The following is a 14801-nucleotide window of genomic DNA, read 5'->3' as shown; positions in this document are numbered from 1 at the left end:
TTATTACTGACAAATGGGCAAAACCTAGGATAGTGGCAAATTTTAAAAATGTAAAATTACAACTCATTAGTATTTGGGGTGAAAGTAATTAGTCTTTTAATATGTCATAAATAGATTTTTGTGTTAAATATGCCTGACAAGATTGTTACACTGAATGACATTTTACTGGGTGTCTTCTGTAAATGAGGGAAAAATGTATGATATTTATGTTTTGCTCAGAAAAACAAAAACAAAATTGCAATTAAATAAAACTGAAAACTTTTTACATTTTTTGGGGGGGAAAACTACAACAGTTTAAAGCAGTATTACACTTTTCTTTTATCGTTAAACACTTTTTCGTCTTTGACCCATATGCATACATAGTTCACATTTACAAAATTAAATTGCATAAAAAAAAATAATAATAATAAAAATAATATATATATATATATATATATATATATATATATATATATATATATATATATATATATATATATATATATATATATATATATATATATAAACAAACATAATACACACTTATTATATATATATTTTAAATATATAAAATTACATATAAAATTTGTTAAATGTAATATATAATAGTTTATAGTATATTCATTTATTGTTTTAAGGAAAATAATTTTAACCCTTAACTTTTCTTTAAAAAAAAAATATTTGAATGTAGTGCATTCATGAGGTTTTGGGAATGACTGAAGAATTATTTGAGATTGGAAAATATGAGATCATGTTTACTACTAAGGACAGGGAGTGTGACTTCTCTCTCGCGAATGCTTATAATTATCATATATTTACAACATCAGACACAGGCTGAAGACAATGACACATCTAACTACCCGAAATACACCTGAGTAACTTGTTTGGGCTCGACTGTCTAATTTTGATGTAGTCACAAGATGTTAAACTGTAAGCAGTAGTAATTGTGGGCTTCGCCGGTGCACGAGGCAAATCTAATCATGCTGGGTTTTGTAAGTTTACTGGATATATCTTCAAGTCATATGTTCTGACCATCCTGCTGATGATTCACTGCCTTCTGGTCACTTTCATACCCAACCGAATCCTTTCAATCCTGTTATTTTTGGGGGTTTGGGGTGAGTTGGTTCTGATTTCAGTCACTTCTGCATGCTCTGCTCTGGAGACCGAGGTCAGGGATGCTTCATTCATGTGTTCTCCCACTAGAGAGGGACATTCTGCACAAGTGATGCTGCTGTGTCATTATTTACCACAGGATTCACATTTACATTCATGTTATATTCCACCCGTTTATGCAAACACAGAAAGAGGGCAAATATTAATTATATGGAATCATAAAACTAACTTATGAACATATAAGTCCTTATTTAGTCTTTTATGTTTTTTTTTTCATGCATGTAAAAAAGTGTACTTTAAATAACTTTTTTTTATTTATTTATGAACTCTTCAACACTGTTGGTTAAGTTAATGTAAAAATAAATATGATAGTAATTTCTTTAGATTATTGTAACAGTTACTCTTTCTAAAAAGTACTGCATTACTACTAACCTTCTAAATCTAAGATCAATCTTGACCAGACATGAGACACTGACATAAATCTGCTCTTTAATTATTTCAAATAAATAATATAAAATTGCATAAATAATTTATCAACTGACCAAAGTATTTTAAAGGGAAGCAGTTACGGTAAAATCATACATTTTAATATTAAATGTTAAATATTGATGTTAAATCCACTATTGGTTTACATAGAATGCTTTTATAGTCTATACAGTAATGCAATTAAATCAGAAGTCGAATTTTTTTCTTCTGTATTTTAAACGTCACAACTGTACAAACAAGTCTTAAAATTCACAATAAATTTAATTAATTTATTATTATTATTAATAATATTTAGTCATTTATTTGTCATATATTAATTGTATTTTTTAAATATTTAAATGAACTCTATCTATCTATCTATCTATCCTACAGAAAGTCACATATTTGTTAGTGGAAAAGGGCGCTTTAAAAGTCTTCGGGTTATTTTCTTAACTCTTTGTTGTCCGTGGCTCGCAGCTATTGGATTTGTGACCAGCCCACAGCGCGCAACAGGTATATACCCCCATGCAAGGGGCAGGTTGAATCTATTGCCCCGATTTCCTGTCACATGATTTGAAATAGGATCCCTGCTTTTTCTGCTATCTGTCTTGTGCGCGAGCGTCTGCTAGAAGTCGAGCCGCTCTTCACGAGGTTCTCTGACATTCATCTGCTCGCCGCACCAGACTGGACTCGGACACTTCACCTGTGAGGAGGAGAGAGGAAGAGAAGGTGTTCAGATCTCTTTCAGCCTGCTCCAGAAGAAGAGCGATGGATTCGCGGAGGATCGCAGCTTTGCTCCTCGCTGCCTGCTTCAGCGCGTCGGCTTCAGATCAGTTCGAAACGGGTTAGTTCTCAACTCTTCCGAGCTCTGACTTCGTGCATCATTCTGGTGGCTGTTTCTGAGATGTTTCTGAGACTAGTGACTCCAGCCTCGAGATCAGCAGCGTGTTCTGTCACTTCTCTCGTCTTAAGATCTGGTTCTGCTTTATGAAACACTCAATGCATTACGCGCTAAATATTACCTAAACCATCTTTGAACGCTTCTGAATCATCTTCAGTAAGAGCCACTCTTGAAGTCTCGAAAAGGGAAGCTTATTCAAACTATGTTTTATCTGTATTTGTTAAATGCATTACTTTTTTGGAGATTAAGAATCTTTAAGTAGGCTTTGGTATAAGGTGTGATGAGGAGAGTATTAGATATTAAATATTATGAATGCGTAACCGTATCTTTTTATCTTTGAGAAACAGATGGATAAATCTTATGCTTGTTATTGAAAATTTAAAATATCATCATTATTATATATCTTAAAATGCATTGTAGCTATCATTATTTATGTATATTATATATGTTTGTATACATGTGTATATGTATACACACACACACACACACACACACACACACATCCTAGTTAAAGAATAACTACAATGCATTTTAAGATATAACATGAGGGTGATGATATATTGAAAGTTTTAAATAACAAGCATAAGATTTATCCGTTTCTCAAAAAAACAAAAAACATATATCTTGAAGATATACCTAGTTAAAGAATGTTAATATACCACACAGATGCTTACATTTTCAGTTTTCAAGAAAGGTATGACATCTTTACAAAGCTTTACCATGGTAGGTTCCACCAAAATACCAGTTACAACAGTGATTGTTGTTACTGCAACGTACTAATAGAGGATCTCGTTCAAAGAGAATAAAAGCTTTTAATATCTTATTGCATGACAGAATGGCGTGTGATAACCACAAGTTAACACAGTTTTATTTTACTAGAAAGAACTACAGTAACAATGCTGTTTTGGCAGAAACCATTGTTACCTTTGTAAATATCTGTAAGGGATCTCTTGTGTCATCACTGGTGAATTAAACTGCTCTTGGGATTACAAAAAAAAAAAAAAACTAGGTATCTCTGACAGATTGAGTTTTCTGACATTAATGTTCTTCACTGGATGTCTTTTAGTTTTTCTCATTCTGCTTGTGCTTTATAGGAAGTTATATTCTTTTCATATGACATACGGTAGCTGGAAGTTCATCAACAGGTTATTTTCCCTTAGAAACACCACTTTAAGGTATACCTTTATCTTGAGACTTTTAATTGTGTCATAAATCCATCTGCAGCATCAGACAAACACCTGCACGAGTTAGGCACGATGAACTGCGTATTGTCTTTATGCAAACCTCCAAAAAATGTTTATTTTGATGTTTAGCAACAACCACATTAATCAGAAGTCTTACCAAATAACCAGCAGGCAATTCAAAGTGCGTGGTATTTTAGAAGCAGAAAAATAGATACAGAATAGAATTATTAGGTGTTATTATCAAGTTGTTACTTGATCAAGTTATTGTTATTATAAAATAAAATCTTTAATAAATGTGTTACCATCACACACTACTAATATTAACTTGAAGGTTAATAGTTTTAAAATGTTTTGTTTTCCTACATTCAGGTAGTTAAAGTGCCTCTAATTGAAAAAAAAAAAGACCTTATAGTCTTTGAAGCTGACTTGACTGAAATGCACTGAAAAGCCGCTTGCTTTGATTATAATGGGACGGCTCCAGGTCGTCGCAAAAGCTGTAATTTGTGTTGTGTTTCAAGTCTCAGAAGCAAATCCCCTACGCTCTCTTCTAATTTATTTTCGTTTAATTATAGCCTCTGATTCAAATGACAGGTTAGCCAATCTGGGCGATGCCCGAGCACTGCCGTCTATAGTACACCTATGCATTAGCAATGTATTTAAAGCTGCTCTCCAGAACACATTCATAATAATTACTCATGCTTTTGGATGACTTATACCTCTTTACAAGTTGTTTTTTCTCCTGTTTTGTGACTAATTTTGACAGGTTTATGTCTAATTAGTGCTTTAATAATTAATAAGGCATGTAGTAACATGTCCATCCACCCAGATGTTTGAATGTGTTGAAATGACTTGACGGCCCATTGCATATTCCTTGTGTTTCATATAAAATATACGGTAATGAAAATCATTTAAAATCAATGAGTCACAGTGACAATTTGCACTCTTTGCTCTTAATTTCTGGATAATATGAGTTTGATTAATTGCATGAGTTATTAAGTCCATGCATTCTTTAACCTGCTCTGTTTTTGGGAGTCACAAGAGCATTTGTTAGATCATTCAGTTCTGCATTTCTGCAAATAACGTATTATTGGTATTTGATGAGCAAAAGGCATTCTGTTGCTCATGCAAATTAAAAAGTGAATGACGAAATGCTTTACAGCTAAAATAAAGGTGTGAGGCATTTAAAGAACAGCATGGCATCTGTGGGTTTTCATTTATAGAGAGAAATGCATTATTGCTGTCCTTGGAAAACCTTAAATTTGTTGCTTTTTACTTTATGTTGCATGAATTGAACGCATCTGCTCCTTTGCTTTTAAAGGAATAGTTCACCCAAAGCGCTCAGGAATACCCTTAGGCTATCTTAGATAATATGAGTTTGTTTCTTCATTGAAACAAATTTGGAAAAATTCAGCATTGCATCACTTGCTCACCAATGAATGCTTTACAGTGAATGGGTGCCGTCAGAATGAGAGTCCAAACAGTGTTTCGCTTTACAAGACGTTAACAGATGGACTTGCTGTATGTTATTGTGATGTTTTTGGACTCTAATTCTGACGGCACCCATTCACTGAGCATGCATTGGTGAGCAAGTGGTGTTATGCAGAATTGTTCCAAATCTAATGACGAAACAAACTCATAGACATCTTGGATGGCCTGACGATGTCGAGTACATTTTCTGCAACTTGTAATTTTTTGGGGAACTCTTCCTTTAAACATATCTAAGAGACTCGAGCAGCTTTGGTTGAAATTATTTAAATTCAGATGCAAAGACAGATGTGTGGTTATTTCCTCCATACTTTTGGCACTTAAAAGTGCACCTGGTGATACTTGTTTTGCTGTGAAAACAAAATGTGCAGATTGAACGGAATGGACATGGCTGAAGGGCAAACTGAAGACTTCAAAGCATCATCAGTTTTGCTCAAGTTATTAAATCCATGTCATGCCTTGTCTGTCGTAATAGTTTGGTCCTTCATCTCGCTTCAAAAGGCGAAGCAAGCCCCATGTGGCTTATTGGTCCCGGCCAATCGTGAGAAATTAACATCTGAAATGAGATCTCTGATCATAATCGGCGCCGTTTAGAGTTATTTCGGTTTCTGAAAGCGTGTGATCGACTGAATCAGCTCTTCATCTGCAGACGCTCAGAGAAGTCTCTGACTGAATTTGATCTAATCTTGAAAAGGGAATCCAGTTTGGCTGTAGCTTGATATTTCATCCATCTGTTAGAGGAAATCTCAATCAGTCGAGTGCACGGTTAAAGCAGGATAAAACCACATGATGCTGTCATCGCTAAAGGAAGATTTGTTGCTTTATTGCATTAGTGTGTGTTTGACAGATCCTTCATTGCTTCTGGAATCATCTCTCTCCTGTCGTTCGGCTGCTTGCCATTGCTGGCTTTATTCTCCCTCGATCTTTGTCTATCCCTCTTGTTCTCCTCCTCTTTTTCTTGCCAGGGCTGTTTGGAGTGAAGCGCCTGTGCTTTGTCTTGTCTTCACTCAAAGCCGCTCTGACAGTGAAGGATGGTTTGGGAGGGAAACAGTAGCCAGGTGGTCGGAAACGTGGGCAGGGGAAGAACTTTTGTGCTTTTTCTCTGTCCATTTAACCACTTCCCTTTTTATTCTTCTTCTTTTCACGCGGACTTGTTAAGAAAGTACTGCTTCATTGGCCTTTTTGAGTTCATGGCTATTATTTAAAGACTGTAAATGTATGATTGATTTTTTTTAGGGATTAGGTTTTTTTTCTTGCTTTTGTTTGTTTTTGTTCATCCACATAAAATGCTTTCAGGAACATTTTGAAGCCTTGACTAGTTTTTCCTGTGAAACTCGCTTGTCGTGGCATGTTTGCTTCAATGTATGTGTATATATATAATGTATATGTGTGTGTGTGTGTTATGTGTGCGTGGGTTTGTGTGAAAGCATTATCTAGTCTTGTACACTAGTAGTTCATTCAGTAGTTCAGTCTAGTAGCTTTTTCATCTCTTAGAGGTTGTGTCTGATGCTGTAAAATAAATCCTCTTGATCATTATCTTTGTCTTGTTTTGCATTAAAAAAATTAAAAAAAATCTACATATTGTTAAAACAAGATATGTTGACTTGAGAAGCAAAATGTGATATTTCAAAAATATTGTGATATTTTAATAATATCTAAAGTGTTCATTTCACATCATTGGGAAGTAGATTTTTCTTGTTTTGAGCATAAAGCATTTTGAGTTTTTTTATTTATTTATTTATTTTTTTTTGGAGGGGGGGGGGGGGTGGTATTTAATATAATAAATAAAAAAAATAATTGCAAACCTAGGTATCAAATGCATTCTTGCCAATCAAGAAAATGTGCCTTCTTAAAATATTTTTAACAGTAAAAATGGGCAAAAAAAAAAAATAATAATAATAATAAAAAAATAACCTGGTGCAATGGCTGCTGAAAATTCTCAGCAATAAACAAATCAAATATAAAACAAAAGACTTTTATTCAAATTAAGGAAAATAAATGGTGAGCATTTCTTTCTTTTCTTTTTTTTTTTTGTTATGTTTTTAACATTTAGTAAATGTTTTTTTTCCAAAACATATATTTGAGTTCATTTGAGATTGGTTTGGTTTGACTAGGATGCATACTTCTGATATAAGTGATCGTGATTTAGAGTCAATGCAGTGGCCCTCATGTGTCCTCTCACAAATCTTTCTGTGTATCTGTGGTGCAGAGGTGGTTAGCTGAGAGTACTTCTTCTAATTTAGCAACAGAAAAACCCACATCAGTCTGTCGTTACAGAGGGCACTGCGATTCCTTTGGTCCCTACATTTCCCAGAAATCCTTCCACCCATTTCCTGCCAGCATATCCTCACATTTACACACAACAGGCTGTAATTACCCACCCAGCTGATCCGATCCAGAGAAACATGGAACACAAAGATGCCTCTGTAACCAAAAGTGACACAGTATACAGAGACACAGCCTGTGGTCGCTTCTGTCAATCCCTGTTTCTGACTCTGTTTCTACTGAGCAGAAAATAAGTGCACAACACGTCATGTGTTAAAGACAATACCTGAGTGCCAAGTTCGGCTGGGATGTGAGGAGCCAGAAGAGGATAAATAAACACAAGCATGGGTCAAAATTATCGATTTTTATTCTATGCCAAAAATCATTAGGATATTAAGTAAAGATCATGTTCCATGAACATATTTTCTAAATCTCCTACCGTAAACATATCAAAACTTAATTTTTGATTAGTAATATGCATTGCTAAGAATTCATTCGGACAACTTTAAAGATGATTTTCTCAATATTTAGATTTCTTTGCACTCTCAGATTCCAGATTTTCAAATAGTTGTATCTCAGACAAATATTGCACTATCATAACAAACCACACATCAATGGAAAGATGATTTATTCAGCTTTCTGATTATGTATAACTCTCAATTTGTAAAAATTGACACTTAAGACACATATAAAAGGAAAATACAGTAGTGCATCACAGGAATAAATTACATTTTAAAAATATATATAAAAATATATAACATTTGCTTTATGTTGTAATAATATTTTACTGTTTATACCTTTGGGAGCCTTGATTCCAAAACAAAAATATAACATGCATAACATGTTTTTTTATTTATTTGTTTATTATCCTACACAAGGAATTTGGTGATTTTTTGAGTGACAAATCATTGAATCGTTCTGGATTGATTCGCAAATAATTCCATTGATTCTTTTGATTCAGACATCAATGATCCTTCAAAATGAATCAAATCTTATAAATAAATATAGTGTTCTTTTGTTTCATTTAATCTTGTGCATGCATTTTTACAGATATTGTTATAGTTTAACACTAAAGCATACGTGAGATTTATGATGGTCATCTCTCCTTTTGTTTGATGTTACACCAGGGGTCAAAGGTCAAGTCTCAGTTTGCCTATGGATAGTTAGGAGCTTCTGTTCAGACCTGTTCAAACCTGGCCAATGCACAATCATTCCCTTTTCAGGCAGTTTTATCTTAGGCTATATTTTAACATACTGTCTATAGTCAATAAACACAATCCTAATGACAGTGTTTTAATGAATGCTTTCTCCAAGGTTAATGACTTCGCTACCACTCGTTTAGTGGAATATCACAACACCCTTATCACATTTAAGATTTGCATTTAGAGCAAAACTAGTCTCAAATCTGCATTTTTTTTCTGTTGTACTCTGCACAGCAATTTCTGTGTTTTGCTAAAGCTATATCTGACACTGTTATTTTCTCAGAAGTATGCAAAGGTCAGAGAGAGGCGAGAGAGAGAGAGAGACAGACAGCGGGAGAGAGATTGAGATCTGCTTAACCACCATCACGGTATCCAACATGCTGAGATATGTTTAGAAAAATATCCATATTTATAACCGTGGATTTGCAATGTGCTTGTATAAAGCTGGCGAGAGAGAGAATACCTCAGCCGCCTCCCATGCTGCCGTTTTCTGTCTGCGGACGTTTGTTTTGGCTCAAGATGAAATCGCCCATGCCATCCACACACCACTTCCTGTTGACCTCTGATTGGCACGCTGTGGAGTCTGTAAAGGTCAAAAGGTCAGCTATATCTTTCTACTGTCACACACAGATAGGTCAGGATGATTGACTTGTTGTCAGGCCAATAATGAGCTTGATTGGATTATTTTTTTGATTTTGTATTTTTATTGTCCTAGTAATTTAATATAATTTAAAAAAATATATATATATCACAGTGATAAAATAATTACATTTAATACATAAACCATATTAATTATATACTTTATAAATATAAATGATATTTTTTTATTGTTGTTATACAGTATATTATATTATTTTAAATTATATACAATTATATCAATGAAAAAGATTAATGCATTTTTAATTATTAACAATGATCAAATATAATTCTAACCATATTTAAGGATGAGATAATTTATTTTATTATATATAAACAATCTGACACAATACTTGATTTAATAAATATTGATATCATATATTAAATGATATTTAACTCTCAGTGATGTAATAAATAAAATATAAAACGTTCCAATCAAATGTAATTTAAAACATATTTTTTTCATGTTAAATTAGATTTAAATATTTTGTCAGTGATTCTCTCAGTTAAATGGCATTTAATATCTAAAATATTTTGATTATAGTAATTAAATACAATGTATAAATCATTTTGTGATATATAGACCACTGTTCATTGATATAATGTGTTATATATTTTTTTTTTATAAAATTGAGAAATAGCTTATGTATTAAATTATATTTGCTTGTTATATAATTTTTTATTTTAATTTTTATTTCTGTTGCTAAAGAGTCTGTGCAGTTTATTTATTTTCAAGGTGTTTTTACACCTCTTTCTCATGTCAAAATCAGTGTAGTGCACTGCCTTTTATGGTTTATTGCTTTAATATATTGTCAAACCAGCTGTAAACTGAATTCACTTCAGAAATGCCATGACACTAATGGAAGCTGAATATAACCAAACATCACGTCTTTAGGGTGTAAAAGGACTTCTCCTCTTCATAAGAGGAGTGTTTCCCTTTAGTATTTCAGTAGCTCTCCCTTTCACACGCATCTCTGAAGGTTCAAGCTGAAAACTGTTACGCTTCTGCAAGCTTCTTTGCTTCTCTTTGACATTTGCAAATGCCTGGAGACAGAGCTTGTCATTTTCAATTGGAATTTTTTAACACGCCGTCTCTCTCGCTCTTTCACGTTCTCTTCGTCTAACAGAGTAAAAAAGTCTCATGTGCACTGAATTCATATCGGAGAAGCAAACAATTGGTTTATAATGGAAATTGTATCCATTTGCATAGGGAGTGCCTGGCGAGCGCTCTAGGAAACATGCAAAAAAGTTTTCCGAATGTCTGCTAAATTGCATACAGTATCGGCAGTGCTTAGGAAAAACGCTGAAGAGCTAAAACAAACAATAGTGCCACCTGCATGCAAACGCATCTGTCTGGCTGCTCAAGGCTTAGAGTTTAGTTATCTACACTGCTGATCCAACGAGTCTCACAACCAATTTGTACGTATTTTATAAGGTGGCTAATTCGTACGAGCTCACTCGTAGGATTTTATACGATTTCTCTAATTCCAAATGTCGTGTAGATTTATGGGCGGGGTTACGATTAGGTCATTCGTACAGATTTGTACGAATTGTACAGCTCGTAAAATATGTACAAGTGTGGTCGTATGAATTCGTACGAATTAGCCACCTCGGTAAACATGTACGAATCAGGCTGGCTGAACCAAGCTAAAGCTCTTCTGAAAGAAACAGCATTGTTTTGTAATGGCTTGTTCCAGTTCTCTCTAGGGGAGAACGAGATTAGACGGTGCTTTGAAAGCCTTCAAGGACTTTTTATCTTTGTCTGACCGTGTAATAGAGCCGAGAACATTTGAAATGCGGAGCTTATTCACCAAGGCTTTTTAAATGGCGGTAAAGTTGCTACCAATGGTAGATGGCTTCATGGAAACTGCCCATTATCTGAAGGAAGTCCTCTAGCGTTCCCAACATCTCCGAAGACCAAATCCGAACCCTTTCAAACAAGCAAACATGTACTTATGCGGTGTTTTGTACAGCTATGATTTCAAAAGCCATGACCAATATCATAATGGTAGGATATTGAATTGCCGCGGGGAGAGACGTGACCTGTCCTGTGAACTCGCTCAGTTTAATGCAAACGTTGACTTTGGTTTTCCTCCACTGGCCAGAGAGATCTGAAGGAAGAACAAAAAGGCAAAAAATAAAACCGGCCTTCCACGAAATTCACTTGCTCGAGAGCCCAGAAAGATTTTGTGGCAAAGAAGCAAATTGTCACCTTCCCTTTTCTTTTCGCGGGAAACTGTGACATGGAACAACAGGAAGAGCATTGTGGAGGGTCAGATACTTGTGGTGGGGATGAAATAACTTTGTGTTTTGCAGTTCAGGCTAACTTGCAATTAAATGAGATTTAAGCTATTTTATTCATCTTGGAAACGTTCAACCCTGTTTCATTTAGTCAGAGTCATGACCTTATGATTTAAAGGCACGGTTTACCCAGAAATACAAATTTTTTCATGACTTATTCACTCAAAATGTTTCAGTTTTTTTTCTCAGTGTAATGGAAATGAATGTGGTCTACTTTTGTTTAGGGACCACTGACTTTTATTATTTAGACGAAAACAGTAAAATTCTCAAAAATTTTCATAACTTACAATGACAATTGTACGATTTTCACTGTATGATTTTTATTCTTCTGTGGAGCACAAAAGAAAATATTTTTCGATTTTTTATTTATTTATTTAATTTTCCTCAATATAATAAAAAAGAATGAGGGCCCCACTGACTTTCATTGTAGAGACGAAAACAGTAAAATTCTCAAAAATGGTTTACAATTTTATATATATATATATATATATATATATATATATATATATATATATATATATATATATATATATATATATATATATATATATATATATATATACTGTTGATGGATGGATAGATAAATAGATGAAAATGAATGAGGGCCACTTTCATTACATAGACAAAAAACAGTAAAATATAAAAAATTTGTCATCATTTACTCACCCGAATCTGTATGATTTTCCTTCTTCTATTGAACACAATTTTTAAAAGTTTTCAGTGTTTTCACCCTCAGTTTAGTAAAAAAAATAAATACAAAAATAAATAATTAAATAGAATAGTTTTTGGACCCTATTGACTTTCATTGTATAGACAAAAATGGTATAATCCTAAAAATGGTACAGTCCAAAACCAAAGAAAGTTGTCCTTATTCCACATCTCTACAGTTCCAGATACACTCAAGTAAATTATATTTAGGTGAACAATCACTTTAATACTTCAGTTTGGCTGACTTTATTTGAACTCTTGTTGGTCTCTTTTACTGTTTTTCAGTCAGTATTTGGAATCAGTCAGGTTCAGTAGCTGGTTCAAAGCTGGCGTAGTCTCTTTTCTCTGTATTAGAGATGAATGAGGCCTATTCAACTGTGGACTCATAGAATACTTCCTCAGGTCCAATTCGAGCAGGTCACTCTTAGTGCCATGTAACTGGATCTCCGAGTCCTCAATAGATCCATGAAAGCGATCCCGTTCTCAGAAAGGACAACAGGGATGCCCTGGACTTTCTTTCTCACGCCTTCTGTCTCTCTCCCTCTATCTCTCTCTCACTATTCCATCTATTTCTCTGCTCTTTTGTTTATTCCTTGTATCTGAGCAGCTCAACTGGAGCAGGTTTTACCGTCATCAGTTGGAAAAAGAAAGATGTCAATGGTTTTCTGTCTTGTGTGGCAGTTTTTGTTTAGTTTCAGATTGTAAAAGGCACATTTCATTGCATGTTTCTTAAGTGAGGGATTGTTGATAAAAAGCAGACCTGATGAGAATAAATCCAATATCCAACAAAATAGAAAGAAGTGAAGTGAACAATGCTGACTTGTCTGCAAGAATTTTAAAGGTTAAATCAGATGTTGTGTAAAGAAGGATAATGTTATATAGTGTTTTATAGCTGGGGATCCCAAACATTTTTGCCAGATAAATCTATGACAAATTATTTTCTTTAATTAATGTAATTATTATTTGTTGTTAATCGTTCCAATTTTGCAGTGTTCACTTGTGAGATATTCCTATAGTTTTTTTTATATTTATTTTCCATTATATGTTATGTGTTTTTTTACATGTATTGTATTACATTGCAATTTAATTTAATTTAATTTAATTTAATTTAATTTAATTTAATTTAATTTAATTTAATTTAATTTCCAAAAAATATCTATAAATGATTAATTAAATAATTAGTTAATATTATTAATTAAATAATAAATATTTATGAAAGGTGCATTTAAATATTCTTATATAATTCTAATATTCTAAAATATATAAAATGTAAAATATATTTTAAGATTTAGTTTTTACCAACTTGCTTCGCCCAATCCATAGTTAATTATTATTATTGGTGACTGATAGTTGAGCATCACTATTACCATCATTTTGTGGTATCACAAATGTTTTTTTTTTTTGTTTTTTTTTTTTAAATAACTGTTTCATAATTTTCACCTACAGTTGAAAATCCCTATTATTTAAACTGAAAGAGGTACCCAAGCCATTATTGATATTTATAGACCAGAATATCACTGAAATTTGCGGGTTGAACTCTTTTGACTTGACCACTAGGGGTGGGCGATATCTCGATATTTAAAATATATCGAGATATTTTTTAAACACGATATGGATTTTGACATATCGTATATATCGATATGTTGTTTATATTTAATTCTGATTCGGCCACTTTGCTTCTTTGCCTTCTCTGTGCTGTGCTCGCCCCCGCCTCCTTGCTTTTGTCCCCACTGCCCGATCCCTTCGCGTGTATAGAACTAGTCTAAAAAACAAAGTCTAAAAACAAAAGGACAACTGGCTCCATTATATGGAGATACGTTGGTTTTAAGGCGTAGGACGAACAGAAGGCAGATGTCTAACGTAGGGCCCAATGATTTCCGCGATGCAGAAAACGCGGACGGAATCCAGTCATAAAAACGGTATTTCCAGTTTAACGCGGAATGTCACGGAATTGGTTAAATTTTGAATGAATTATCAAAAGTAGGTCATGCACTTAAATCAAATCGCGATATAGACTAATATCTGCAAATATTAACCCGGAAAAGTCTATTTAAATATGAATCCTGCATGTTCTGCGTGTCTGTGTTAACGAATGGCGCAGAAGCGCGTCTTCATTCATTAAACACACGGAAGCGCGTGATGCTCGCGCTGATTTCATTATCTTTCCTCTCACTGATAAAGACGTGAACACATGAGGAACATCTCCAGAACTGCACTGAGAGTCACTTCATGAGCATCTGACCGTTTGATTTGAGTAAGACTAGCTCATATCACATCATAGACTGTGGTATCACATACACAGAACTGTAAAGGTAAACCCGTCAAAATAAAAGTATTTGGCAGAAATATTTTACTATTGTTCAGCAGAATGTACATAGCCCACTACTACTATTATTAAAATGAAATTAACATATTTTTTAAGGAATAATCACACAACATTTCTTCCATGTTTTATTTTTAATAGTAAATCCCCTTTGTTTACCAAAAAATTAAGTTTGCTTAATTTTAAATAATTAAAAGATAAATTAAATGAATGTTTTATGCCTTCATTTGACAACCAGA

General features: G+C 33.6%; 1 protein-coding gene across 2 annotated transcripts in view; it reads left to right on the top strand.

Annotated features, from left to right (window-relative positions):
• The first annotated feature begins 1990 nt into the window (after positions 1-1990).
• LOC113048757 (kremen protein 1-like) overlaps positions 1991-14801 on the top strand; it is a 61066-nt gene continuing 48255 nt past the window's right edge. Inside the window, exon 1 of one of the 2 annotated variants that reach the window (XM_026210587.1) lies at positions 1991-2401. In XM_026210587.1, the coding sequence (XP_026066372.1) occupies positions 2326-2401 (76 nt within the window). In that variant the 5' untranslated portion in view covers positions 1991-2325. The remainder of the gene's footprint in view (positions 2402-14801) is intronic. The other variant, XM_026210586.1, reaches the window with a different exon arrangement.

The sequence above is a fragment of the Carassius auratus genome, chromosome 30 (genome assembly GCF_003368295.1).
Source record: "Carassius auratus strain Wakin chromosome 30, ASM336829v1, whole genome shotgun sequence".
Classification (NCBI taxonomy): domain Eukaryota; kingdom Metazoa; phylum Chordata; class Actinopteri; order Cypriniformes; family Cyprinidae; genus Carassius; species Carassius auratus.
This window is presented reverse-complemented; position numbering and strand designations above follow the sequence as displayed.